Genomic DNA, 22,421 nt, shown 5'->3' with positions numbered 1-22,421 from the left:
GAATGGCCACAGCATTTCAACTACTTCACTTTATTGTACAGCAGTTAACTCTAGTAGTATGCTCGGTAATAAATGTAAACTTAAAAAGCCCCTGTCAGCAGCAAAAGCCTGCATCTCTGAAATCCTCCCCTCAAAGTTCAAACCCAGGCTACTTGTAGAGAATGTTTGCACCCTGGATCGGGAGGATGACAACTCCCCTCCGCAGAAAGCCCAGAGCTGTGAGGACCTCCTCGCTGTCAACTGCCTGCTGGCCAGCAAGAAAGTGCTGATGAAGGCGACTGGGGGAAGTTTTGAGTCCCTCCTGCTGATGGGAAACGAGCATCCGAATCTTTGTTTGGTCGGCCACAGGAGGCTACAGGAGTCGTCTGCCATCACCAGGAGATGTCCGCTAACAAACAGCTCTGCGAACAGTGTGGCCTCGTTCGCCAAACTCCACCAGAACATGCAACACGTCAGCCAATCGCCGCCCCCAGGAATCCTGCCCCCCTCTGCGGTGAGAGACTTGGCGTTTCAGTTTGAATGCACCCCGAGGAGCCACGGTGAGCAGCTCTCCAGCCGAGAGGAGATGGCCAGTACCCCAAAGTACTCCGTCTCCTCCCGAGTCAGCGAGTTTGAGCAGATAATCCAGAGATCTCGCTCAATGCCCGCGCTGGACGCGACCGCTGTCTCCACGCCATGCAGGAGCCCGCTGCCACCTCCCTCCAAGCCTTTCTTGCAGTCGGCGCACTCTGCTGAATCCCTCCTGGAGCCCCCGCCCCGTCACCAAGAGAAGACCAAGCCCGACGTGCCGATGGCCTCACGCGACGCTTCCCTGCCTGGCAGCGACGGCGAAGACGGGACATCGGAGCTCAGCGAAGTCGTGGTCACTGAGCCGCCGCCATGTCCCCGTGCCCGTGTCCAGGTCGACTGCAGCCCCAGCAGCACGGACCAGCCTCCGAGCGCACGCAAAGCGAACCAGTGCAAGGGGTCCTGCCCTGCCTCTTACACCCGCTTCACCACCATCCGCAGGCACGAGAAACCGACCGTGGGCTCCACTGATTCCAGGCTGGCCACCCAACAACCCCCTACCTCTCTCTCCAGAAATCTCTACGTCCTGAGCCCAAGACCATTCCGACTAAAGAAGGCCTTTCCGCACAGGCCCAGGAAGCCTTTAGCACAGCCGGACTCAGCCAACCAGACTGAGGTGGAGCCCGGGAAAGGAGGTCTGCTTGATAACCCTGCTGAACAAGGGCCGCTATCCAATGCCACGCCGTCCCTTCCCCGACGCACATCTTCCTTTCGAGTTTCGGCGAAACTGGTCCGCCCAGCGGTCACTGGACACTGCCTCGATAATGGCACCTTTCAGCCTGAGCTCTCGGGGGGATACGCCAATGGGAATCTTGTTGCTTTATCCGCACACGATGGGGTTGACCCAAACAACAACCAGTACAATGAACTTGGGATGTACCTGAAAGGTGGACTTTCCAGTAATTCACTGGCATTCTGTCCGTTGTGATTATCTCCTGTTTTCCTCCTTCCCTTTCCCAAGTTGTTTGTTTGACATTCTTAGTCTGTCCTCACCCTACCCGTCTAACATTTCACTGTCCGAATTGGCGCTTTGGTTATTGGCCGCTTAGATAGTTTGTCCAGGAGGAATTTGTCACATACTGTGTGTACAGGAAGATTCGGTAGTCATGTGTTCTTCTTAACCCTGATCCTTGCAAGATGCAGACACTAAACAGCTTTATTCATCGAGAAAGCAGGGCTGGGAGGATTGATCATGACACTCACAGTCAGACACATGAACGCACCAATGCACATGGCACTGTGACCGTGTCGATACAGAATCACCCATGCTTTGAAGATTCTGAATTGACCACGGCAGGAAGTACCCAACTCAGTCATTTGAACCATCTGTTCCTGTTGAGCAGTGCTGGACACAGTCAACCCCATGTTCACTCACAACACAGATTGACACCATATAGGCACAAGGACACACACTGACCATGCACTAGGAGCCACACACTCACACAGAGACAAGGTCACACTCACTTTCACATTCCAGGCACATGCTCATACTCAAAGATATGGACACACACACACACACACACACTGACAGATGCTCACATGCATAGAGATATGGACACACACAGATATATGGACACCAACAAACACATGGACAAACACTCACACAGGCAAAAGAACACACACACACGCATAAATTGTCACACAGGCAGAGACATTGACACACATGCAGACACACACATGAACTCACACAGATATCGACACACTGTCACACAGAGAAACATTGACAATCTCACACAGGCACATTGACACACTCGCACACAGAGCGACAGTGACACATATGCATGGACACATACACTCTCGCACAAACATGGACATAGAACAGTACAGCACAGAACAGGCCCTTCGGCCCTCGATGTTGTGCCGAGCATTGTCTGAAACCAAGATCAGGCTATCCCACTCCCTGTCATTCTGGTGGGCTCCATGTGCCTATCCAATAACCGCTTGAAAGTTCCTAAAGTGTCCGACTCCACTATCACAGCAGGCAGTCCATTCCACACCCTAACCACTCTCTGAGTAAAGAACTTACCGCGGACATCCTCCTTTATCTCCCACCCTGAACCTTATAGTTATGCCCCCTTGTAACAGCTACATCCACCCGAGGAAATAGTCTCTGAACGTCCACTCTGTCTGTCCCCCTCATCATCTTATAAACCTCTATTAAGTCGCCTCTCATCCTCCTCCGCTCCAAAGAGAAAAGCCTTAACTCCCTCAATCTTTCCTCATAAGACCTACCCTCCAAACCAGGCAGCATCCTGGTAAATCTACTTTGCACCCTTTCCAATGCTTCCACATCCTTCCTATAGTGAGGTGACCAGAACTGCACACAATATTCCAAGTGTGGTCTCACCAGGGTCATGTATAGTTGTAGCATAGCCCCGCGGCTCTTAAATTCAAGCCCCCTGTTAATAAACGCAAACACACTATAGGCCTTCTTCACGGCTCTATCCACTTAAGTGGCAACCTTCAGAGATCTGTGGACATGAACCCCAAGATCTCTCTGTTCCTCCACATTCCTCAGAACTCTGCATGCATGCATAGAGACTTTGACACAGACACACATGGACATACATTCACACACACATGGATTCGCACACATGGACTCACACACTGACACAGAAACATTGAAAATCTCCCATTAACATAGGCATATGAACACACACACAGCACATGGGCACACACACACAGGCATGGGCACACACAGGCGTTGACACGCACACACTTTGACACACACATACGGACATTGACACACATGCAAACATTTCCTTCAAGCACTTAATCCCTTAAAAAATCAAACAATTCCTTCAACTTCTTCAAATAAATAATTCTATTCACAGCCCCACATCAAAGTCTTTATCCCTTTAAAATCACCTGGAGCTGTCCATCAAACTGAATTTACAGACACCAACCCCCCCCCCCCGCCCACCACTCTGATAACGTTAATTTATGGGAGCAGTCAAGCACCATTAATCCGATAATGAAAGCCCTCAGGCTGATGTCAACAAGCATCTATTCAAATTGCAAGCACTAATTTGTTTTTTTAAACAGCAGGATATTTTCAAAATTTAAAGGGCATGGGATTGAAATGACTTGAAAAGCTTGACTGTTCCACTGAACCTTTCCACATTTTACGCACGTAAACATCTTATGTTAACGTTCCCAAAAAGAGTACCTGGACCTCTCCAAAGAACTTTTAGACCTTTTCTGCAAATGTCTAAAATCCATGGAGTCGCGTTTTTGAAAGCTGGGTGACAGAAATTGCTTCCGAGTCCAGGGGGTTGCCAGTCCAGTGACAATACCACTATGCCACCATCTCACTGCCACCGAGTCACGGGCAGCACGGTAGCATTGTGGATAGCACAATGGCTTCACAGCTCCAGGGTCCCAGGTTCGATTCCGGCTTGGGTCACTGTCTGTGTGGAGTCTGCACATCCTCCCCGTGTGTGCGTGGGTTTCCTCCGGGTGCTCCGGTTTCCTCCCACAGTCCAAAGATGTGCAGGTTAGGTGGATTGGCCATGATAAATTGCCCTTAGTGTCCAAAATTGCCCTTAGTGTTGGGTGGGCTTACTGGGTCATGGGGATAGGGTGGAGGTGTTGACCTTGGGTACGGTGCTCTTTCCAAGAGCCGGTGCAGACTCGATGGGCCGAATGGCCTCTTTCTGCACTGTAAATTCTATGATAAATCTATGATTCCCTATGTTGACAGTAAATCTGTATAGACTCCATCACTTTCTCCCTTACTCTGACCCCAACTAATAACTTATCACCCCCTACTCTAGTCCGAGCCCTCCCTGAACTATGCGCACTGGTCATTTGAGTGTTTATTGTTGGCTATTGGGTTGACAACAATAGCAGCAATTGCATTTATACCGCACTTAAACTTTGTTGCATTGTAAAAGCATCAAAAACACTTTCAGACAGAATTTGACATTAAACCACATAAAGACAGAGACATTCATACAGGTGTTGGAAGGCTCGATGAAGGGGGTAGGTTTCTGGGGAGTGTCTTTAAGGAGGAGAGCGACAAAGAGCTTTCGACAAGGAGGAGGGCAGTGATACTTGAAGGGTTGTCGGGCTGGAGGCGATTACAGGGGTAGGCGGCAGGTGAGACAGTGGAGGGAATTGAAAGCACGAGAATTTTCAGATTGAAGCATTTTCCCGGGAGCCTCATTTCAGCCCGAGTCCTGAGCTGAATTCTGTGAGCAGTGCAGGCCAGGTCCTCATCTAGCCAGGCGCCAGGGCGTCCGCGGTGAGGTGGCGGAGTTTTCTTGGAAGAGTCAGTGGAGGAGGACAAATGGGGAAGAGGAGATTGGTTGTGAAAGTAGCCACGGCCGCAGTTAGTTGCCAAATTCATTCCTGTGACGTGTTAGCGAGACGTGAAATCGGGACCTCACATTTTGCAGGTAATGATGAACTGGAGAGGGAGGTTCTGCATGTTAATTCTCCGTTCTCACGCGGTTGCATGCAGCTCTGCCCCTTTCAGCGCTCGCGCCTACAATCTGCTCCAGCATTAATGTTGACTTCTTAATTGGTAGAGCACATTGATGTCTGCAGGCTTTGACGATCGGTTTACGAACACCGCTTTGAAGGGGTTCCTGTCACTGAAGCTGAAACCGTCTCGGTTTGTTAATGGCGCGGGTGGATTAACCTTGCTTTGTGTTGTCTTTGAGTAGACTCGGACTCTCCGAGGCTGTCCGCACCGATTGAGCACATGGAGACCCCTGAGGAAATGTGCCGTCGTCGGCAAGGAGACAAAGAGGTGGGTCCCTGACCGATTGACCGTCAAAGGTTCGGTCAAGTGCTGTCGGAAAAGATTTTAACGTGTCATTTTCCATAGTCTCGTCGAATAATTTCAGTCGTTTGACACTGTCTCTGTGTTGATGTGTTTGTGGGGGCTCGAATGAAGTAACATAGAACATAGAACAGTACAGCACAGAACAGGCCCTTCGGCCCTCGATGTTGTGCCGAGCAATGATCATCCTACTCAAACCCACGTATCCACCCTATACCCGTAACCCAACAACCCCCCCACCCCTTGACCTTACTTTTTAGGACACTACGGGCAATTTAGCTTGGCCAATCCACCTAACCCGCACATCTTTGGACTGTGGGAGGAAACCGGACCCGGAGGAAACCCACGCACACACGGGGAGGACGTGCAGACATAACGTCGTGTGCTATTTCCCCTCAGTGTACACCCTGAGTTTGCAAACGGGGTTAGCAATCTCTTTCTATTCAACTTGGTAGCTTCTTGCAGCAGCCCATTGGCAGCTTGTGATGGGCTCTGCACTATTGTTGTGGACTTTGTTTCGAACGGGTTGGTCGCTTGTGATGGGGCAGCTCACCGACCCACGGGACACTGAATCTCTCCCGCGACAGAGCAGACTGGCCATCTCCTATAATCTGAACGAGGGTGGCCACGCTAGCTAATTAACTCTGTCTTAGCTGATCACTTTTTGATGTGACACCTTGAGCAAGGGTTGTATTTACTGCTGGGAACTAATTCGGTTCTTCCGACTGGCGTTTACCTAGTTGGCTGCATTGCAACTTTGCAAATTGTGTTTGTCGACCATATTTCATCAGTAACGATACTGAATAAACGTCATGGTGATACTTATTGTGGACTGGGAACACCATTTTCATGGCCCCAGTTTAAACAGAACGCTATCACGCAGCATTGGGAAGCTGGGTGGTGCAGTGGTTAGCACTGTTGCTTCACAACGCTAGTTCGATTCCCACTTGGGTCACTGTGCTACCGTGCCGTCCACTCGTTTCCACTTGTGTGGTAAAAAGAAGCCATCAGCACCAAATAGAATCCAGAAGGGGTTTTGAAATAAAGCTGCCTGTCCAGAGGACATGGAACTCACGGTGCAGAGATCGGTTGAGAGGTGAATGGTACAGATGTGATTAAGGGGCATCTCTAGACAAACACATTTAGGACACTAGAGTTGATAGAGCTAGGTGAGAGCAATGGGGAGAGCCATGGCCTGGATGGGCCAAATGGCCTGTTTCTGTGTCTGTTCTGCACAAAATATTTCCTGCGATTAATGCAGAAGTCTGAATACTAATGACATTGGAAAGGGAATGGTGGGAAAAATGGAGGGAGGGGTAGATGGACAACCATCTGCCAACCACATGGTCAACCATTTGTGGGCTGTACAGTGGTTAGCACTGTGGCTTCACAGCGCCAGGTCCTAGGTTCGATTCCCGGCTTGGGTCACTGTGTAGTCTGCACATTCTCCCCATGTCTGCGTGGGTTTCCTCCGGGTGCTCCAGATTCCTCCCACAGTCCAAAGGCATGCAGGTTAGGTGGATTGGGCATGCTAAATTGCCCTTAGTGTCCAAAAAGGTTAGGAGGGGTTATTGGGTTACGGGGGTAGGGTGGCAGTGAGGGGTCAAAGTGGCTCGGTGCAGACTCGATGGGCTGAATGGTCTCCTTCTGCACTCTATGTTCTATGTTCAATGACATGTTTGAATGGTCAAGCAGGTTCGATGGGCCAAAGGGCCTACTCCTCCTATTTGCTATGTTCCTGTACAATTGGTCTGAATATCTGAGGGTGTAACTGAGGAGTTTGACAGGGGTACGGCATTGAGTGTGATGTACTAAACATTTGCGAAGGTCTTTGGCTGGGAAGACTGAAAGTAAATGAAGTTGGACTGGGTGAAAATGTATTTGCCGGAATTCTCTGGGCGTTCGCTGGCAGCGGGATTCTCTGTTCCCGCCGACAGGACCCGCCTGCCCGGGGTTTTCCCGCTGGCGTGGGGTGACTTCGATGGGAAATCTCATTGACAAAGCAGCGGGAGTAGAGAATCTCGCCGTCAGCAAACGGCGCCCCTCCATAGCAGCGGGGCAGACCCGTAATGGGGAATCCCATTGTGATGCATCATTGTTTGGCTGACTGACATGGAGAGCAATGGTACTGAGTGATGCTCTTCGACCTGAATAGAACTTACAAACAAAATATCAAACAACGCATAAAAATGGCAAACACATGACAAAAGTATAAGCCCAAAAGAAATCACTAAACACAAACAGATAGATGATTCAGTAATTCAGGAACAAAGAACCTCAACCACGAAATCCTAGCTTTAAGGGAATTCTTATCTCTGGTCTGACCCCTCATTTACTTTCATTGGCTTCTTATTCTCATAGAACATAGAACAGTACAGCACAGGCCCTTCGGCCCTCGATGTTGTGCCGAGCAATGATCACCCTACTCAAACCCACGTATCCAGCCTATACCCGTAACCCAACAACCCCACCCCCTCAACCTTACTTTTTAGGACACTACGGGCAATTTAGCATGGCCAATCTACCTAACCCGCACATCTTTGGACTGTGGGAGGAAACCGGAGCACCCGGAGGAAACCCATGCACACACGGGGTGGACGTGCAGACTCCGCACAGACAGTGACCCAGCCGGGAACTGAAACTGGGACCCTGGAGCTGTGAAGCATTTATGCTAACCACCATGCTACCGTGCTGCCCCTCAGCTGAAACCTTCTGGTTTGTTCAAATGTATGTCTGTTACATAGAGAGCAACTTGTTAATCAAACATTGGACATTACTTGAGATTGACTGGTGCCTATCAAAACTAGCATAGCGTTTGCGTGCGCAGCCTTAGGAAAAATACTGGATATGTTTTCTCACACTTTGCCATGTTTCAGAGCTTGGCGGAGACCTAACTAGAATTGATTAGTTGATTACACAAAGAACGCTCCTTTCTCAGTACTGAATACAATGGAATACAATGGTTAATTCATTACATGAGAAAATGACTGGATCCCCTCATTCAGCGCTGCTCGTAATATTTTTCTTATTAGTTATATGCATTCAACTGGCCCCGATATGAATAAAACAAGACTCTATCACTGCGGGAGGAGATGGGTGTACATGGGAATAGGACAGACTGGTGTTTGGGTAACTTTAATAGATAAAAATACAAATTTATTAAAACAGAAAGAGAATAATGTGCCTGGGAAATGATGGAGAATTGGCGGGGATCCTAATTGACAAATTGTCGTTTTGTTTAGTTCTTAGTGCAGAGAGTAAATCAGATATTGGGATGCAGTCAAAGGTCAATCTTGGAGTCGGCATAATGAGGTGATCTGCCGCTTTATACATCATTGACGTGACTGCACTTTGAATAACTGTGTATGGTTGGAGTTGACCACAGTACAAATAGGAAATAACAGTTGTTAGAAAGCGAGGGATGGTTTAAGTGGTTACAGGAGTGTGAACTGAACGTCCTCTTATTGGAAAAGCGAATGTTGAGGGGCGAGAACATTTGCTGTTATCTAACAAGGTTAGATAATCGTGATTGTGGTGAGTTGTTTGACTTCACCTCAAGGCTAGGTCTGTTGCCGAATCATTGAGAAGTCCTGAGGAACAAAGGGACCTTGGCGTGTTTGTCCATAGATCTCTGAAGGCAGAGGGGCAGGTTAATAGGGTGGGGAAAGAAGCATATGGGACACTTGCCTTTATCAATCGGGGCATAGATTACAAAAGCAGGGAGGTCATGTTGGAGTTGTATAGAACTTTGGTGAGGCCACAGCTGGAGCACTGGGTGCAATTCTGGTCACCACATTATAGGAAGGATGTGATTGTACTGGAGGGGGTGCAGAGGGGATTCACCAGGATGTTGCCTGGGATGGAGCATTTCAGTTATGGGGCGAGGTTGGATAGGCTTGGGTTGTTTTCACTGGCGCAGAGAAGACTGAGGGGCGGCCTGATTGAGGTGGACAAGATTATGAGGGGCATGGACAGGGTGGATAGGGAGCAGCTGTTCCCCTTAGTTGTTGAAGGGTCGTTACGATTAGACAAACATTCAAAGTGAGGGGCAGGACATATAGGGGGGTTTGAGGACAAACCTTTTTCCCCAGAGGGTGGTGATGTCTGGAACGCGCTGCCTGGGAGGGTGGGAGAGGCGGGTTGTCTCACATCCTTTAGAAAGTACCTGGGTGAGCACTTGGCCCATCATAACATTCAAGGCTGTGGGCCAGGTGCTGGCGAATGGGATTAGGCGGGCAGGTCAGGTGGTTTTCACGCGTCGGTGCAGACTTGATGGGCCGAAGGGCCTCTTCTGCGCTGTGTCATTCGGATTGGCTGCTCCGGTTAGCGAATAATTCCATTTCCCCTGGATCACGGAGCAGCCAGGAAGGGGAGTGAGGTGAACCTTGACCTTCTCATACCCAGTGATGGCTAAGGAGCAGACAATTGGCAGTTTTATATTTCCAAACAATGATTGACTTTGTACTAATGGCAGTGGAATGCAAAGGATTGAAACTGCTGATCGCTCCACCTGGCTTACTGCACCACCGTTAACTGCATGCCATTGCCAGAAGCTGTATGCTGAATGTGCTGGACTTCTGCCTCTTGAGTAAATGTATCAAACTGTATTGTATTGGAGGCTTCATGGAGAGGGTCTGTCCCACTGTCTCTGTACCATGGTTAGCGGACAGAACATAGAACATTGCAGCGCAGTACAGGCCCTTCGGCCCTCGATGTTGCGCCGACCTGTGAAACCCCTCTAAAGTCCCTCTACACTCTTCCCTTATCGTCCATATGCCTATCCAATGACCATTTGAATGCGTTTAGTGTTGGCGAGTCCACTACTGTTTCAGGCAGGGCATTCCACGCCCTTACTACTCTCTGAGTAAAGAACCTACCTCTGACATCTGTCCTATATCTATCTCCCCTCAATTTAAAGCTATGTCCCCTCGTGCTGGACATCACCATCCGAGGAAAAAGGCTCTCACTGTCCACCCTATCTAATCCTCTGATCATCTCCTGTATGCCTCAGGGGCTGCGCATTAGACCTGAGTGGTTGGTAAGTGGTTGAGGGCAGCACGGTAGCATAGTGGTTAGCACGATCGCTTCACAGCCCCAGGGTCCCAGGTTCGATTCCTGGCTTGGGTCACTGCCTGTGCGGAGTCTGCACGTTCTCCCCGTGTGTGCGTGGGTTTCCTCCGGGTGCTCCGGTTTCCTCCCACAGTCCAAAGATGTGCAGGTTAGGTGGATTGGCCATGCTAAATTGTCCTTAGTGTTCAAAATTGCCCTTAGTGTTGGGTGGGGTTACTGGGTTATGGGGATAGGGTGGAGGTGTTGACCTCGGGTAGGGTGCTCTTTCCAAGAGCCGGTGCAGACTCGATGGGCCAAATGGCCTCCTTCTGCACTGTAAATTCTATGAAGGTCCCTGCCTCTGTGGGGTCTTTGTCCTGTGTGCCATGTTTCACCGAATAAAATTTGTCAATCTTGTTTGCACCAGGTTCTGCTCTGTTATGTGAATTGTTCAATTCTATTTCCCGCTAACCTGCGTTTAAGGCAGAAGAAGCTCGTCAGTCTGAGGACACAAGTAGTCGAAACAGTAATGAGCGTTCTGAACGAGAGCTCCTCTGTACTACGAAAATGTTGCACCTAACCTTAACCAAAGCCAGCTTCTTGGATTTCGGCGCTCTCTCACAGCCTTACAAATGTGTTTGACGATTTTCGGCACGAGAAATTGGCTTTTTTTTTTGTCTCTCTTTCAAATAAGCAGCAGCCGAACTTTTTACCGACCCATTTTTGTGCGATTTTCTAACAGAGACTGTTAGAGGAGCAAAGACGGATTAGACGGGAACAAGAGGAAGCTGATATTGCAGCCAGGAGGCATGCGGGGATCGCACTTACACATCACCAGTTTATCACTAATGACAGATTTGGGGACCTCCTTGACATAGACGAGGCAGCAAGGAGGAGATCTGGGTCAGAGGTCGGTTCCCGCTCGCCTCAGTGCACAACTTGACCCAAAGCAGTACAATGCAATCTTCTCTACGCTGTGCTGTTCAATGTCCAGCTTTTTTGTGGAGTACATGCACTAACCCTGCAATAAAAGCCTAACTGTGAAGGAGTGTGGGCAGGTGCTTCATAGTTGGCCACTTCGCATGATTTAAAACCTCTCACAGCTCACCCTTGCTGCTGAATTGTGTATGTGCGCGCGTGGAGTGTGTGAGTGTGTATGCGTGCGTGCCTGGTGTGTGTGCGTGCACATGTGTGTGCCTGCGTGGTGTATAGGTGCGTGGTGTGTGTGTGTATGTGCACGAGAGCATGTGTGTATGTGTGCAGGCGGCGTGGTGTGTGCGTGCACGTGCTCACGTGATGTGTGTGCACATGATCGCATGTGTGTGTACGTGCGCTCTCATGGTGTGTAGTGTGTGCGTGTATGCATGTGCACACATTGTGTGTGTGCGTGCGCATGGTGTGCACAGTGTGTGTGCGCGCGCTTGTGTTTGTGTTTCCACGCGCGCATTGTGTGTGTGTGCATGCACGCACAGTGTGTGTGTTTACGTCCGCCTGTTCTGTGTGTGTGTGTTGTGTATGCATGCGCATGCAGTATGTATGTCTGTCTATGTTGTGTGCAGATTGTGTATATATGTGTGCGTGCACGCAAGCGGGGTGTATGTGTGTGTGTGTGGTGTACGCGTGTGTTATCCTGCACTTTTCAAACCTCACTCCATGATTATCCCCTCTTTTTGTCTTCGGGATTTGAAGGTCTGATGTCTTCTTGCCTCTCTAACCCCATCATTTCCTTTTAGCGTTTAGTCTATGTGACAGCTGGTCGGTGGGTGACACCGTTCCAACAGGCCTTACAAAGTTAGATATTCTCCTAAAATGTGTAGCCATTTGAAAACAGTGCAACTCCCTCAACTAAACAGCTCAGAGACTCAAATCTGCTGATCTTCAGTAGTGCACCCGGGCACGAGCCCAAATAGTTTAGCTTTGACCGCTGACGGCATCGCGGCCAAGCTTGCATCCCATTGTCGCAGTGTCCTCATCTGTACGCATTGCCAGACAGTAATCAGGAGCACACTGATTTCACCTCCCCGGGACCGAGCTGACTCCTGCAGAGGCTAACCCAGCACAGACAGGAACTGAATCGAGAACATCCTCCTCCTGTGGGCCAGTACACTGCGAGGCCCAAAGTACGAACGCAGCCTTTTGGTGAGGAGGGTGTTCACGATTCCCAGCTGTGATATTCCAAATGGAGTCAGTAACGTGACTTCAGTAAGGTAAAGGTCAAGTGTCCATATACCCAGATGGCCATAGGCTGCTTTCCCCTTTGAGGGGGGGAGAGCTGACTGGTGGTGGTTTAATCTGAAGGTCACCACACCTCAAGAGTGAGGTTGAGAAGGCGGGTCCTTCATGAATAACTTCAGCCGGTATGGGAATTGAACCCGCGCTGCTGGCCTCGCTCCACATCAAGAACCACCCAACTGAGCTAAACCAATAACATAGCCATGGCAACTCAGTTGGCTCGAGCGTGATGCAGGACGATGATGGAAGCGAGAGTAAATCTCCCGTTACTGGTTGTGATCGTTGGTGGAGGCCTGCCTTCATCCATGCTTGTGGTACCCTTCACGCTCTATAACCCAATCATCTCTCTCTCTCTCATTCTCTCTCTAATAGAGAAAGCTACTTTGATGCCGCCCTTTGCTGGAAAGCACACAAAACCCACTTTTCGATTCTGTAAGACTTGATTGTTTAAAGGATATCCTGGTGCTTGGCTGGCTTGTCGGCGTCTCCATTATATAGTTAAGGATGTCAAGACTGGCTCACACCAGACCAGCGGGCCCTGGGTTCTGTTCCTTGACAGGAGGGGATTCGCTCTGCCCTCCCTGCCCCCAATCACTGACTTTGTGCCAATGAAATCGTGCCCAAGTAATTGGCATCAACGGATGGAGAGAGGGATATAGATAGAGAGAGAGAGAGAGTGTGTGAAAGGGGTTGATGACATTGAGTTTGGGATCCTCGCTTGGTGGCATAGAGGTTGCAGGTCCCAGCTCTCCATGAGGAGTAATGGGCGCTCCTCAAATTCACTTCACTTCTCTTCCATGGACAACAGAGCTCCGTCTGTTGGCTGTAATGTTTCCTACAATTGTACCCCACAATGGTTCTGCCAACTCCTGGGACAGTCAATTCTGCTTCAATTTTAAAGACAAAATCCCGTGCTCTTCCCCCCCCCCCCATTCATTTTTTTTTACATTCATTAACACGTTACATAATATTTTGCTCTTGCTTTTGAAGCTACTGCTTTGTCTCAATTTGCATTATCCCGTAATTTTCCAATTGATTGTGTGTTGTGTTAATTGCTATTGTTAGAGATGTTAAATGTGCCGGCAGCATCGTGAATGATCAGTAAAACGGCAGCAGAAATATATGTTGACAGGTAATGACACAGAGGCAACGTACTTAAGGTTCTTCACTTTCGGCCGTTAATTATTTGATGGCTTTGCACAATTCCCTCAAGCCCTTCAATATATGTCAGTCTCTGAGATTTAATTCTGTCTTTCGTTCAGCCCTCTCTGGATCAGAGCCTGTAGCCAAAACATTCTGGAGTGTTTGTAATCTCATCTATCCCCCTTCCCACCCTCCAGTAAAATATCAATCTAATTGTATCGAAGGAGAATGTCAATTCCTCTCCATTGATAGGTCTGTTTGTGCACATATGTGCTTGCCACATGGGTGTGAGTGTGTATTTGTGTGCAGGCACGTGTGCCAATCTACATGCATGTCAGAGGGCAGGCGTACTTGTGTGCGTTGCACGACCACATGCACGCTGGCATGGCCCATGTCGGGCTAGAGATCCAAACGGGAGTCGATGTGTATGTGTCACCCCCCCACCCGTCATCGAATATCTTGCTGACAGTCAGGGCCCAGACCCACCTGCGTGGGGTGGGGTGGGGAGAGGCCGGCCTGGAGGGTGGGTGGGGGCTGCCGCTACCTGCGGAACCGGACCCCCGACTGCTATGGTACAATCCAGGCGGGAGGTTGGGCAGGATAGCGGAGGGGTAACACAAACACGGAACACTATCCTGGAGCATTCTCGGAACATTTTCTTCCCACATTTTTCAAAAAACTAAAAAACTGGAAGGTTCCTTCCTGTTCAATTCCCGTACCGGCTGAGGTTATTCATGAAGGCCCCGCCTTCTCAACCTCCACCAGTCAGCTCTCCCCCCTCAAAGCCTCTGGTCATCTGGGACTATGGCGACTTTATTGCACTCCCCTCAGCAGCCAGTGAAGAAGCTGACAGATTGTGATTGATTTTCTTTTTCTTTTACACGGAGCCTCGCAATATAGTTGTCGCCTCGCCTCAGCTGCTCAATGGCACCGTGAGACAACCTTCCTCGCCCTTCGACTGACCCTTTTTTGGTCCCTTGCCCAACTTCATGCCCACCTCCACTCAGACGCAAGACAGGGGAGATTCTGGTCGGTGCTTCCCCCCCCCCCCTCCCGCCGGGGAACTGAGAACCTGGCCTCCGGAGAAGGGCAGAGAGTTCTTCACTGAGGGTTGCGAGTCTTTTGAATTCTTATCTCGGAATGTGAACAAGGCCCAGCAATTGTTGCCATCCCTAATTGCCCTTGAACCGAACGGCTCGCTGGACCGTTCCAGAGTCAACCGCCTTGCTGTGCGGGTCTGAAGCAGCACGTAGGCCAGACCGAGTAAGGACGGCAGATTTCCTTCGATAAAGGACATTAGTGAGCCAGGTGGGTTTTTAGGACAATCGACAATAGCTTCAATTCCAGATGTATTCATTGAATTTAAATTCCACCAGCTGACGTGGTGGGATTTGAACCCTTGCCCCCAGAGCATTAACCTGGGTCTGTCTTTGGATTACTCGCCCAGCGCCACTGGGGGGGGCGGCACAGTGGTTAGCACTGCTGCCTCACATCGCCAGGGTCCGGCCTCGGGTGACTGTGTGAAGTCTGCGCGTTCTCCCCGTGTCTGCGTGGGTTTCCTCCGGGTGCTCCGGTTTCCCTACACTGTCCAAACATGTGCCGGTTAGGTGGATTGGCCGCTTGGGGTGGGGTTGCAGGAATAGGGCGGGAGATTGGGTAGGGTAGGGTGCTCTTTTGAAGGGTCGGTGCAAACTCAATGGGCCAAATGGCCTCCTTCTGCACTGTGGGCACAATATGATATGATTAACACAGTGTCACCCCCTTCCCCCCCCCCACCCCGACAAAGAACTGGAGATGCTTAATCATTGAGCATATTTGAGACTGAGGTAGATAGATTTTCGAACACTAAGAGAATCAGCGGATGTTTTGAAAGGCTGGAGAAGTGGATCTATTAAAGTCTATTTTTTTTTATCTTTAAGAGTACCCGATTCATTTTTTTCCGATTAAGGGGCAATTTAGCGTGGCCAATCCACCTACCCTGCCCATCTTTGGGTTGTGGGGGCGAAACCCACGCAAACACGGGGAGAGTGTGCAAACTCCACACGGACAGTGACCCAGAGCCGGGATTGAACCTGGGACCTTGGCTCCGTGAGGTAACAGTGTTATCCACTGCGCCACCGTGCTGCCCCAATATTAAAGACGTCTTAACCGACGGAACAGCCTCAGAAAGCAGGAGAACATCTTCTTGCTCCTACATCTTATGCTCTCATATAAATGTTGTGAAAAGTGTAAATTCTGTCTTCAACTTGAGACACCAGAAGTCTTGACCAAAGGCCCCAAATTCTCAGCTTCAGGGGAAAGACACAGTAGAACCTTAAGTACCTCATGCTTGTCGAGGTCACTATGAGCCTGATCAACAAGTCATCGTGATATCGCCCTCGATGTGGGGATATCGTGATGAGCGTGTGGCTTGAACTCTGTGCTGTGTTGCAAGCTTTGCCATTTGAAATCCATTCTGCTCTCGTATCGATGAATAACGTTTTAAAGAGCGCTCTGTGGAATGGTTGTGTCATTAATTATGTCTCCCTTTGCAGATGTTGCCAGCCAGGGCTAAGTTCGACTTTAAGGCGCAGTCTCTGAAGTGAGTTCAAAGAAATGCAATCTGTTTTTAAGTTCTCATCGAAACCACAAAGGCATGTGTTCAGGTGCTGGGCGAATACAGCACTTGCCATTCATCAAGTACTTGCCCTCGGGTCAAGTACAACTTGTGGAATTAAGCTCCCTCTACTCTGGCCCGGAAATGTGCCCCAGACCCGTTCCAGGGGTGTGACCTTTCCCAATTCCCTCATTGGCGATTTAGTCGCAAGTTTAAGGGCTAATTTTGAGCCTATTCTGGCACAAACATTTCTCAGTGCAAGCTGCAGGTGAGGAACGGGATCCCGAGCTGATTGATTTTCCCTCCTCTCTTTCTCTCGAGTATCAATAATAATAATTATTGTCACAAGTGGGTTACATTAACACGGCAATGAAGTTACTGTGAAAATCCCCTCGTCGCCACACTCCGGCGCCTGTTCGGGTACACGGAGGGAGAATTCAGAATGTCCAGATTACCTAATAGCACGTCTTTCGGGGCTCGTGGGAGGAAACCGGAGCAGCCGGAGGAAACCCACGCAGACATGGGGTGAACGTGCAGACTCCGCACAGACAGTGACCCAAGCCGGGAATCGAACCTGGGACCCTGGCGCTGTGAAGCAACAGTGCTAACCGCTGTGCTACCATGCCGCCCGAGCTAACAATGTTCCGCAGGGCAACCCAGCCTGAGGTCCGGTTGCCAGGGCTCCTGTCTGATCACCACTTCACCCTGATTTCACAGCCCAGTTTCTATATATTTTCCTGGACTGTCGCTCCACACTGGTGTGGGACAACCGTTGCTTTCTTGGTCCTGACCGCCTTGTGTCGGACTTGTGCCCTCCCTATTTGAACCCATCCCCAATCTACCCTGGCTCAATGGTGTCGATTCACATCGCAAGTTACATAGCTTTATTCTAGCCAGCTTGACACTCCTTCCGAGTCCAAAGGGACTACCTTGAGCTTTTCTCACTGTTGTCCGCAACTGAGCAACTTTAATAGTCCTCTTGCTGTGCGATTTGTGATTTAACTCAACAATTGCCTCCATTTTTCCTGTTCCACCCATAACTTTCCGATTCTTGGATCATTCTTGTTGCTTAAATCTGCCCCCTCTATCATCCCACCCCTCCCCCACCACCTCTGGAAAGATCCACCCACCCCACAATCAGCCCCTTGAACAGCAATTACCCTGCTCCGACTCTCTATTGTTAACCTAACAAACTAACAGGGCTGCTTTGGCTCTGGGTACCTCTGAGAATGGCCCAGGAGGCGCTAACTCCAGTCTTATTGGTCGCAGGGAGCTGCCATTTCAGAAGGGAGACATTGTTTACATCTACAGACAGATAGATCAGAACTGGTACGAAGGAGAACACCACGGAAGAGTCGGCATCTTCCCCAGATCGTACATCGAGGTAACCTTGAGCGCTGAGGTGAGACTATAAGTGCAGGTCGGAGTCTCTCTGGCCCAGTATTGACCTCTGGTTCCCTCGTTGCAGCTCCTGCCCCCCACGGAACGGGCCCAACCCAAGAAGGCGCCGCCCCTGCAGGTGCTGGAATACGGAGAGGCTGTGGCTCGCTTCAACTTTAACGGTGACACCCACGTGGAAATGTCTTTCAGAAAGGTAGGAATCTTGACCTGTGGCCTGACCCCACATCCTTTGGCCCATGTCCCTCAATACCTGTTGTCATGTGAGAAATGGATGTTTAAGCAATGTACCTTTAAGAAATGGAGAAGCTCATATTACTGAAGTGATGTCAGACGGTGGGGGGAGCTGAGCTCACTTCTGCTTTTAGTTTAAGTTTTGAGAGAGAGCAGCTGAAAAGTGCCTGGCTGGTTTGCTGTGAGCTGTTTGAAAGGAGAAAGCCAGTTTTGAGAAAAAGCACTTGGGTGTGTCTGTGTTTGCAGTGAGCTGGATCTGCTGTGATCTCTGCCAGGAAAGACTATCTCTGAATCATTTGGGTGATTTAAACTCATAATAGTAATGTCTTTAACCTGATGTGTTTCTGTTTAAAGGTGTTAAGTCTCTTGGATGTTTAAAGGAACAACTGAAGGATTATTTAATGTTGTATTATTTTTGGGGTTATCTTTGAAGTAAGGGGTGTTTAGTGATCCAATGTTTATTTAAAAGGTTAGGTTGAATTAAGGGAATAAACATTGTTTTGTGTTTAAAAACCCACGAGTCCATAATTGCAATACCACACCTGGGGAACAAGCCATGTGCTTCAAAAGCAACAATACATTAAAGGGGGAGATTGGTTGAACTCCATGATACATTTTGGGGTTCTGAAAACGCCTCTCCCATAACACTGTGCTCAGTAAAAATGTATTTATCTCCGATTTAACAACTGATCTAACGTTAATTGCTGTGTGTGGGAGAGAGTTCCAAACCTCTATCGCCCTTTGAGTGAAGATGTTGTTCCGAACATCTCTCCTGAATGGCCTGGTCCTGATTTTTAAGATTACGCCCCTTAGTTGTAGAATCTTTAACCAGTGGAAACAGTTTATCTGCCCTGCCTCATCCTGTTAATTGCCGATCTCCCCTCGGATGGGTTTAAGGACGATCAAAGGCGTGAGACAGATAAAAGTGCTAATGATGCAGCATCGAGAGCTCGGTGTGAGATGTGGACGGAGGCGCAGAATGATGAATCTCCTCTTCAGCTGACCCACTCGGGAGATGATTAATGCTGTGTACGCGGGCCAGGAATGGAGAGCATTTCATTACCCTTAGAGCGAAGTGAAAAATACACCGTTTTTAGTGCCTATAAAAAATATTAGGTTGAATTTAATTTGAAGCCATGATGTGGAGATGCCGGCGTTGGACTGGGGTGAGCACAGTAAGAAGTCTTACAACACCAGGTTAAAGTCCAACAGGTTTGTTTCAAACACGAGCTTTCGGAGCGCAGCTCCTTCTTCAGGTGAAGAAAGAGCCGTGCTCCGAAAGCTCGTGTTTGAAACAAACCTGTTGGACTTTAACCTGGTGTTGTAAGACTTCTTACTGAATTTAATTTGGGCAGCGAATGATTTTCTGCAGTTACTGAGGAATCTTCACGATGCAATCGTGGAAATCAGTGCCACACGGGCAGCCGAGGTGAGCAGCATTTCAGAGGAATAGCATTTGAAGGAAATCTGGATGAGCATGAGGGACGAGTGAAGAGAAGGAAGTGGTAATAGGATGAGATGAAGTTTGTGTGGAGTTATAAATTCCAGTGGGATCCTGTTTGTGTGCTGTAGATTATATCTGATTCTGGGTGATAATCGATCTCCGCTCCTCTCCCCGTAGAGTGAAAGAATCACGCTGGTCCGAAGAGTGGATGAAAACTGGTATGAAGGCAAAATCTCGGGCACCAACCGCCAGGGCATTTTCCCCGTCACGTACGTGGATGTGATTAAAAGACCCAGAGTGAAGAATGCGGTTGACTACCCGGATCCCCCCAGCTCTTATTCATCAAATCGCAGCTCAACGAGCTCCCCACAGGTAGTCTTCCTCGCTCACTGAGCTTTGAGCGCCACCTACCTCCGAATGTGTGTATTACACCCAGGCCCGAAAGCCAGGCCTCTCGACAGCAACGCCACTCTCCTTTCTACATTTTCTCCCGGTTACCTGCAATAAATTAACTCTTCACAGCGGGTTTGAACCCCCCCCGCCCTCCCCATCTCCCCTCCCCTTGTTGGTTTTGATACCACACCACCTTCCCTTTTGGCTTTGATATTTCCTTTGGTCACAGGTGCCGTTCTAATTGAGAGGCGATGCGAGTCATGGATTTGCAAATGCACGTTGGGTACCGCCGGCCCAACTGAACAAGTTCTCCCTCCGTCCGCTAACGAGGTTATTTGCCGGAGAGGGAGGGGGAGGGGGGGGAAGTTGGAGGGGATTGATTGAACCCCTGACACACCGGAGGACGGCCACTGAACTTTTAACACCTCTTGAGGACCATGGGAGCCGCGGAGTGCCACGAGGGAGTCGGCACCCAGAGCTGATCCTAATGTCCGCACACGAGGAAGAGGGAATAGGGAATATCACCCAAGCTTCCTGCTGCTGACCGGGAAGGGATGGGGGTCCATCGATCCGTGGAGGGGGGGAATCCCTTCGTCCGTGCAGGGTGGTGCCCCTGTAGATGTAGTGGGGCCTGGTTGTGATGCCTTTCACAGCCAAGCAGCCAGATGGCACTCGCTGACGAGGCTGATGTGAAGAATGATCACCTACCCCTATTGGCCCTCTCTGCAATGGGGTGACACTTGTGCGGACAGGATTCCATTAGTACATTAACTCAAAACCGTGACTGGTAGCCACTCACTTTAGGATGGATGAACATTTTCCCATCAGTTCTAAAAAATCTTTTAAGTTCTGTTTCTAAGTTCACATTCCTGCCTGCTTCAATAGGTTTATTTTTACATCCTGCTATCTTATTTGCCTCTGCCTGTTTGTAGCTATTTATTAATGTTTTTAACGCACTCTCTGTCTTTATCTGATTGTTAATTTTTTTCCTTTTCTCTTCCGTTTTAAGTTCTCTGGTACTTTTGCTCACCCTACGCCATCTCCTCCTCCTCCTCCTCCGCCGTCTCACTATCGCAGAGTGCTCTCTCCAGATGTGCAAGCTATCACCTCTGACTGGATCACACTGACAATGGGGATATCCCCAGGCCACACTCCCCTCACAACTCCTCCATTGCCTCCTCTTCCCGAGGGTTTCTACCCCGACGGAAACTACCTCAGCCCCTCGCTCACGGCCAGCCCCTCGCTCACGGCCAGCCCTCCTCTCTCGAAACTGTCGGCCGATCCCATCGCCTGCTCGAACAAATCGCCTTTGCCCCCGCCTCGATCGCAGCAATCTGCCCGAAGTGTCACGTTCAGCACTCCTCTCTTTACCCCCTCTCCCACCTCCAGTAGTCGCAGCTCCTCCCCTCCGCTTTCCTCCCCTCCGCCACCCAGTCCAGTAAGCCTGACCGATAACGTCTCTGCCGTGAGGGGCGGGAGGTGCCAGGGGGGTGCGGTGGATCCTTTACCCGCCAGAGCACATGGTCAAGGTGGTCTCGCCAACGAGGCGTCCGACCCAGGCAGGTGCAGGAGCCCAGGGGGGGATGCAGGTACCAGGCAGGGTGAGCTGTCCCGGGACCTCGTGAAGATTGTGCGGGGCAATACCACACAGGAAATGGAAGGCGGCACCCAAAAGACACCAGCAGAGCAGGTAGAGTTACGGCATGGTGTGGCGTCTTGTCAGCTAAAACCTTCCGTATCCATCTCCCTCGCACAAAGTACAGTGTGTGGTGTCGCGGAATATCTGCGTACCGGTTCCTAACATTGAAAGCTGTGGTTTGGAGTTGAAATTTGCATCACTGTGAAAGGCAGAATTTCCCGACTAACTCTTCGTGTTCCTCCTCTCTCCACCCCCCCTTCTTCCAGATCCCAGAATGTAAGAGGAAGCATTCCCCCCGGCTCCAACTCTGCCCTCCCTCCCTCACCAGCTTCGCTGGCCCATCCCGGTGTCTCACATCGACCCTCCGCCCATCCGGGCCCAGGCAGGGGGTCAGGTGAGGCCCGTGAGCATCTTCCGAAGAGCTTCAAACAGTGAAGCTCGGCTGAGGTTAGGGCAGTGGCCATAGCGTCACGCTGGAGACGTTCCTCAAGTGCAGGAGAGCCGCCCAATAGCGACCCTTCCCCAGAGTCTGTCCCGTCGGGACAGTCTGTCCCCAGCATGTGTTGCTGTGTGGTCTGTACTCAGCTCGGTAACTCGGAGCTTTGAGATGTAGCAAAGGAGCAAATATTCTTGTATTTGCCGTCCGTAGGAGAGGAGATTTCTTGCTCGTTTTCATTCATTTCCAGAATCTCAGGCTCCCCTCAACCCTCATTGACGGAATGCTGTTTTTATTTTGCACGCCAACTTAATGTGTGGTCACGGCGGTTGTGTGTGGGAATGCATTTAGTTTCTTTAGCAATAGTTGTTTGCTCAACTGCACTGCATGACATATCCTACAGATTTACAGGCATGTATGAGTTTGTTTCTCTGTAAAGTGGTAAGTGACGACATACAAAATAAACGCACACACTCATTCTTATTCATCGCTTTTTTGTTC

The 22,421-nt window shown here is 49.8% G+C and overlaps 1 protein-coding gene across 37 annotated transcripts in view; it reads left to right on the top strand.

The window, feature by feature from the left end:
- LOC119956189 (sorbin and SH3 domain-containing protein 1-like) overlaps positions 1-22,421 on the top strand; it is a 108,037-nt gene that overhangs the window by 72,970 nt on the left and 12,646 nt on the right. For 27 of the 37 annotated variants that reach the window (XM_038783177.1, XM_038783170.1, XM_038783176.1 and 24 more), the window contains 7 exons: positions 5,238-5,323; positions 11,148-11,315; positions 16,315-16,361; positions 17,646-17,760; positions 17,845-17,970; positions 19,630-19,824; positions 20,855-21,535. In XM_038783177.1, the coding sequence (XP_038639105.1) occupies positions 5,238-5,323; positions 11,148-11,315; positions 16,315-16,361; positions 17,646-17,760; positions 17,845-17,970; positions 19,630-19,824; positions 20,855-21,535 (1,418 nt within the window). Of the gene's footprint in view, positions 1-2; positions 1,455-5,237; positions 5,324-11,147; positions 11,316-16,314; positions 16,362-17,645; positions 17,761-17,844; positions 17,971-19,629; positions 19,825-20,854; positions 21,536-22,421 lie in introns of those variants that run through there. The other 10 variants (XM_038783145.1, XM_038783138.1, XM_038783140.1 and 7 more) reach the window with 4 other exon arrangements.

This window comes from Scyliorhinus canicula, chromosome 22 (genome assembly GCF_902713615.1).
Source record: "Scyliorhinus canicula chromosome 22, sScyCan1.1, whole genome shotgun sequence".
In the NCBI taxonomy this organism is placed as follows: domain Eukaryota; kingdom Metazoa; phylum Chordata; class Chondrichthyes; order Carcharhiniformes; family Scyliorhinidae; genus Scyliorhinus; species Scyliorhinus canicula.
The sequence above is the reverse complement of the archived record's forward strand: the minus strand, read 5'-3'. Positions and strand labels throughout refer to the sequence as shown.